Genomic DNA, 7372 nt, shown 5'->3' with positions numbered 1-7372 from the left:
ATTTTTTCAAAAGCGGTATGAACGAGGTGAAGTGGAATTGGGGGATTGGGGTATTTTGTGAGTGGAATGGTGATGGGATGACGGGATATGAAATTGATCATTACCCTGATGGAATCATCATAGTCCATGGGATTAAGTGAGAAAAGTTGAGTAGTATCACGAAGAAAAGGTTATGTTGAAGAGGATGATGCAGAGCCTTTAAGGGATTTCTTTTTGGGAACAGATTTTGAAGCTTGAGGAGAGTTCTAGGAGGACGCCATTATTGTAGGTTTAGAGCTTGAAGAACAAGTTTGCAAAGAGGATTTTTTGAGAAGAAGATGAGAGCGTAAAAAAGGAATGGATGGGTTTTGAAATCCTTTTGGAGAATTGGCCCGGGTTGAACAAAAGGTGTAATGATGATACCCGATTTACAAATGGATCGTATTAAATGTGTTTCCAAAATTGGCATGACTTGATGTGCAAGGACTAAAGGTGTGGTGGCAATACATGCAAAAAGGAAAACGTTTGTTTCAGTTGAAAGGATGTGCACTTTATTGAGACGTGTGCAAAAAGCATGATAATTTAGGATTAAATGATGATCATTAAAAAAAATAACCATTTGAGTTATTAAGGAAAACATTTCGGATAAAAAAAATTAATCAAAAACCTTTTGAACTTATCTTGAAACTGAGGATCTTATAATAAGGATGGTTCGAGATGGATTGTCATAAGATGCTTCCGAGGTGAAAATGAAAACACTTGTACATGATATAGCGTCCGAGATTGCATAGACTTAGACTGAATATCATAGGTAAAATGTAAGAAGATCTTAGAGGAAACATTTTAAACAGATTCTGAGGTTCCGAGATGAAATGACTCAGATCTCAAACAGTAGTAAGAGGTGAAGGATCATTACCATATTGTACTTGAATTCTACGGTGAATTCCATAACATTCTTTAGAGATAGATTCTAAGGAAAAATCAAAGTTGAACACCAATGTAACTATATTGATCATATAAACTTCAAAAGACGAGGTGAGCTACATAGATTAAACTGGAAGAAGAGGTTAGAAAAAGACACGTAAAATGATAATATATACTCCGAGTAGAATTGATTCTGAGATGAAAAAGATTTTGACTTCGAAATTAATTTACTTTCCAATGTTTCCATCGGAGAGTACAAGCCTCTTGGAGGAATTGAGGATCAGACAACATCATACCCATTTTATTCAAATAAACATTAAATTTGGTTTTGGCTAACGCCTTAGTAAAGACATCATCAATTTTATCGTTAGATGAACGAAAATAAGTTCAATGTTTACTTTTAAAACATGATATTTAATGAAATGGTACCAAATATCATTGTGCTTCATCATGGAGTACTGAATTTGATTGTGAGAAATCACAGTGGCACTTTGAGAGTCACAGTAGATTGGAATCTATTGAAATCGATAACCATAGTCTAGAAGCTGTGATTTCATCCAAAGAACTTAAGAAGTGCATCTAGCAGCAACAATGTGTTCTGCGTCAGCTGTTGAAAGAGCAATGAAATTATGTTTCTTGGATGACCAACTAACTGATCTTCCACCCAAAAATTGACAGCCACCAGATGTGTTTGTTCTGTCTAATTGAAGACCTCCATGGTTTTAATCGGAGTAGGCTTGTAGGAGGAAGATCTCATTATTTGGGTACCAGATTCCGAGACTCTTTGTACCCTTGAGGTCAGGGAATATTTGCTTCCCAGCCAAACGATGAGACATTTGTGGATTTACCTGAAATCTAGCACACAAACATGTAGAGAACATGATGTCTGGACGACTTGCTATTAGGTAGAGTAGTAATTCAATCATTCCTCTATACTTCTTTTCATCAATAGAAACACCTGATGGGTCCAAAAATATATTGTGTCTAAAACCCATTAGAACTTTGGCAGACGAGTAGGTGTCCATTGAATATTTCTTGAGAAGCTCGGAAATGTATTTTTCTAGGTGAATAAAGATTCCTCGGTTGGTTTGTTTGACTTGGAGACCAAGGAAGAATCTTAGTTCACGATTCTTGCTCATTTGGAATCGACTAATCATAATCTTGGCAAAAATCAGCAACCATTGATCAATCTGTAAATCCATAAATGATATCGTCAACATATATTTGGACTAGCATGAGATGTTTTCCATTCGACCTTCGGAATAGAGTAGGATCAAGAATTCCTCTTTGAAAACCGGAATTCTTGAGAAAATCAGTGAGAGTCTCATACCAGCAGCGAGGCGCTTGCTTGAGGCCATAAACAAATTTTTCGGAGTTTGTAGCAATGGTCCGAATAAGAAAGATTAACTAAACAGAGGTTGTTGGAGATACACTTCAGTATCCAGGTCACCATTAAGAAAAGCACTTTTAACATCTATTTGGTAAACTTTGAAGCCTTTATGAGGTGCATAGGCAAGAAAGATTTTGATGGCTTCAAGGTGAGCAACAGGAGTAAAGGTCTCGTCATAGTCGAGTCCTTGAATATAAGTGAAGCCTTTGGCCACCGATCTTTCCTTGTTTCGAATGATTACTCCAGCTTCGTCTAGATTGTTTTGGAAAACCCATATTGTACCAACTATAGGATGATCCTGAGGAGGAGGAACGAGAGTCCATACTTCATTTCTATCGAATTCTACCAACTCTTCTTGCGTGACTGCAATCCATTCGACATGTTCTAATGTTTCCTTGATAGATTTTGGTTCAACCATTGAGATGAATGCCGATAAATGACATTAATTTTGGATGTTGGTGGTAGAGCGAGTTTGTACACCGACGTTGAGATTTCCTATAACGTACTTTGGAGGATGATCATTTATCCAGATATGTAATCCTGAAAGCTCTTGTGCAGTTGATGATCCAATATCAACAATGAGATTGTGTTGCTCCCCCTGAAAAACTTGAATTTGAGGATGATGCTCCTCCTGAATTTCTGAACCGGAGATATCAATGTTGTCGTCATTCGGAAACTCAAAGAATTCAGCATCATCGTCGTTGTTGGTCGGAATAGGATCAAATACAGAAAATTGATCTGCTACATGTTAGAATCTGTCAACATTTGATTCAAGAAAGGAATAACCATTCTCCCCTCAACCTAAGAATGTTGAAATGGATCAGAATCAAATGGAGGAAATGAGTGCATTGGACCAGAAGCATTTTGGGAAACTTGATGTAACGACCCAAAATTTAAGACCAAAAATTTCTTTTAAATAAATCATTACTTAAAGTAAAGTCATCATTCAAAAATATAATATAAGTATAAGTTTTCAAAACACATGTTCATTATCAGAGTAAACATTTCCAGGCTGTCTAATCTATGGTGTGTGCCATGCGATCACCCCAAGCTCTTCCCTCCGCTACCGGAAGTACCTGAAACCAAAACTGAAAACCATAAGCACGAAGCTTAGTGAGTTCCCCACCCTACCACATACCATGCATAACCACATACTACACATACTGGGCCACGCCCACTAACTTGGGCCTCGCCCCCTACCTCGGGCCTCGCCCGCTACAACGGCCCCGCCGCTACAGGCCCCGCCTGGCTTCGAGCCCCGCTCGGATACATATCTGTTTTACGTAGGCCTCGCCTGTCACAGAGCCTCGCCCACCAACAATTAATAACACATAAACATTTCCCGTCACATAACTAACACATGCAACTGGTTCTGTCCTAAGGTCTTGCCTATCCTAGGCCTCGCCCATGTCCCGCTACTGATGAGTCATGGGACCCCGTCCATGCTCCTAATGGTAGTGAGGTACGGGCCTAGCCCACTCTCACTCTTGTTCTAGTTTGGGCCTCGCCCCTATTCTGCTACTAATGAGATATGGAACCCCATCCACACTCTGCTATTGGTGAGATACGGGACCTCGCCCACACTCACCTCCTTACCAGGCACATACATGTATCACACAGACAATAAGTATAAACTTATCATATAAACAATTCCTTGGGCACCTGCCCACTATTACTGGACCTCGTCCTGAAAATAATACTAGCATACTGTGCCTAGGGCTAACCCCCGGGTCTTCTACTACAACTACATGGGCTGGCATTGTGGCCTTAGACCCATTCACACAAAGGGAAACTCACCTGCACTGGCTGAACTTGCTGATGATCTCACTAGCTGCTGCCCGACAACTCCCGGAACTCCTGCTCCCCTTGCTCCCCGAACTACCAATATCAATGCAACACTGAGTCTAACTGGTCCAAGGTCAAGGTCCTGGTCAAAGTCAACCTTCCAGGTCAACCCTACTCGCCGAGTCACCCTACTGACTCGCCGAGTTCAAAATGATCAGATTCCTTCCATTCGCGACTCGACTCGCCGAGTCTACCGATTTCAGAGTCCTGACCTGTCCAACTCACTGAGTCTCCATCCGACTCACTGATTCGAGTCTCAACTCGAAGGACCTGACTCGCCGAGTCCAAGAACAAACTCGCCGAGTACAAGGCAATTTTTATACAACTCGACGAGTTGTTCATCCCACTCGTCGAGTTTCTCCACAACTTCATGCTACTCGCCGAGTCCCTTCAGTTCTCCTTACATGCAGAGGACTTTTGAGTCATGCATGGACTCCAAGCTGTAGATCTACCCTTCCCAAGCCTATTCCACACGTAAAGTTGCAAACTTTACGTGTAGAGAATGAGATCTAGGCAAAATATGCCATAAACTAGGGTTTAAGGCCAAAGGGCTTCAAAATCGACTCAATGGCTGATACTTTATGCTTCTCCAGACCATAACACACTTGGATCGGAAGTAGCAACTCCAGATCCGGCTTCTAACCTATAAGGGTGGCTAATCATGGCTTAAAAGCCCGAAAACTCACAACCAAGATTTGATCTAAGGGAAGGAAATGACTTAATACCTTCAATACTTCAGAAAGGTTCCACAAACTCCAGATCTGAAGCAAATCCTCGAAGCTTTATTGATTCCCCTCCTTCTTCTTCCTTCAAATTACCCAAAAATGGATTGGAAGCTTGAAAGTACAACAATGGAGGCTTAGGCTTCATTTTCTGAACAAGGGAGGCTCTAAGGAACCCTAATGGAGAGAATAAGAAGCTTAAATAGTGCCCAAAGTCCCGGATTTAGGGTTTTCCTCGCACAGACCAGACTCGCCGAGTCCACTTGGCCGACTCGCCGAGTTGGCCACTTACACATTGACCCGGATCCCGCTCAGACTCGCCGAGTCCCTCCTTGGACTCGCCGAGTCGACCTTTAAAATTAGGGCTTTCTTTCCTTTCTTCGCCTTTAAAACTTTGGGTGTTACACTTGAGCTGAGGTTAAGGACGGTTTTAATCGAGATTCCGAATCAAGAGCGGTTTCTGATGGTCCGAATAGGGTTTCAAAGTCAATCTCATGAATGATTTAAGTATTCAAACATCTTGGCGATGGAGCATCGAACTCCATGATGTGGGTTGTGACATGAGTTAGGCTAAAGTTCGAAACATAGTTATCATCGAAGGTGACATTAAAACTTTCTTCAAGAACACAAGTACGAAGATTTAGAACTCGGTAAGCTTTTTATTTTTCTGAGTATCCAAGGAAGATTGCTTCATCGGCTTTAGGATGAAATTTTGTGAGTTGATCTTGGTTGTTTTTTATAAAGCACCGACAGCCAAAGACATGTAAAAACGAGATACTCAACTTTCGACCATTCATTGCTTCGTACGGTATCATGTTGAGGCGTTGATTGATGATGCTCCGATTTTGAGTGAAGCAGGCAGTAGACACGACTTCAGCCCAAAGATAAAGAGGAAGAGTTGCAAAGTTGAGCATCGATCAATTAGCTTCAACAGGAGTTATGTTTCTTCTTTTAACCACACTAGTTTGTTGAGGGGTGTAGGGAGCTGAGAAATTGTGGTCAATACCTTTGTCAGAAAGGAATTTCTCAAAGGTGAGATTGGTAAATTCCAAGCCATTAACACTTCGAATCCATCTTACCAATAGTTTGACGAGAACTTCAATTCCTTTGATGAAGTTGATGAGTTTTGAGGTTGACTCAGATTTCAGTCTGAAGAAGAATACCCAAGGGAACCTTGTAAAATCATTCGCAATCACAAGAATATACTATTTGTGATGTAGGCTTTCTACAATGGAAGGTCCAAAAAGATCAATATGAAGGAGTTCCAATGGGTGCAAAATTGATTTTTCAATGATATCAATATGACCTTTCTTGGATTGCTTCCCAATTCACATGCAACACACAAATGATCATTTTCAAACTTGAGGAGTGGCAGACCTCTGACCATTTCACCGGAAACAAGATCATTCGTATATCGCAAGTTTAAGTGAGCAAGCCTCCGATGCCATAACCAACTTATGTTAGGAATGGATTTTGAGAGAAGACAGAGTTGAGGTTTACCAATGATCATCTTAATTTCTAGAGGATACATATTCTTGTTGCAATTCGATTCGATGAGACATTCTTTCCGGTCTTCTGTCATGACGTAGCTATGTTTGTTGCAAAACTAAACTCTCCGGTTGGAGTCTGTGATTTCAGTCACACTGATAAAATTGTGCTTCAGGTTATCTACATGCTACATATGAGATAAATAAATTTCCATTTGTGAGGATGTCATAGCCTCGGATTTGAGAGTTGGAGTTGTTGCCATACGTCACATAGTCAGCATTTGGTGAGAGTTTAAGATCAAGCAGAAAATCTTTATGCCCGTCATGTGCATGGAACAAATGCTATCAATATATTTTATTAGGTGTCTAAGCCCATAACTATAACTGACATGTACTTGAATTGATAGTAGCATAGTCCTTTTGGGTTGCCTTCAGACTAGAAACTAGACATGATGACCTATTGAGAAAGATGAAGAATTTATTATTTGGAATAATAAATTAATATAGAAAAATGATTTATTAATGTATTATGAAAATAATATATTAATTAGAAATCATGTTATTTAATGAATATTTAATCATAAACTAATATGGAATTAATTTTGGGATTAAAGGAATTAATTAAAAGTATAGTGGCTATTTAGCAATTAATTAATAGTTGTGGTTTTGGGCTCTTGGACCATCCTAGAAGATTAGATAAAAACTTCTAGGGAGGCCCTTGAATTTTCGTCCAAGGCCTTAGGGATGGCGAGTCCATGGGCTGCTTAGGCCTTAAGTTGGAAATTAGGGTTTCCTCGTGCAAACTTTAGGTTTCGCTCGAAGCAACCTCAACTATTTAAAAAGCCTCAACCCTATGGATTTCGGCCATGCCATCAAACCCTAAGGATAGCCAAAATTTAAAGTATCTTGCTCTCTTTCTCTCTCTATCTATCTCTCTCTCTCTCCCCCCCTCTCTCTCCTATCATCCACTTGTTTAGTGTGTTTGTGACCATTAGAGGTGTTGCACTTGTGGCACTTGCTCTTAA

At 40.2% G+C, this 7372-nt stretch overlaps 1 protein-coding gene across 1 annotated transcript; it reads right to left on the bottom strand.

The window, feature by feature from the left end:
* Positions 1 to 2306: 2306 nt before the first annotated feature.
* On the bottom strand, positions 2307 to 2711 carry LOC145009980 (putative mitochondrial protein AtMg00820). Its single transcript, XM_078968585.1, has one exon. It carries the CDS (start codon positions 2709 to 2711, stop codon positions 2307 to 2309), a length of 405 nt encoding a protein of 134 aa, XP_078824711.1.
* Positions 2712 to 7372: the final 4661 nt, after the last annotated feature.

Source organism: Lactuca saligna, chromosome 8 (genome assembly GCF_052625555.1).
Source record: "Lactuca saligna cultivar CGN05327 chromosome 8, ASM5262555v1, whole genome shotgun sequence".
Lineage (NCBI taxonomy): Eukaryota > Viridiplantae > Streptophyta > Magnoliopsida > Asterales > Asteraceae > Lactuca > Lactuca saligna.
This window is presented reverse-complemented; position numbering and strand designations above follow the sequence as displayed.

Coding starts and splice junctions, on each gene's coding strand:
- LOC145009980 (XM_078968585.1), bottom strand. CDS start 2,711: ATGGTTGAACCAAAATCTATCAAGGAAACATTAGAACATGTCGAATGG.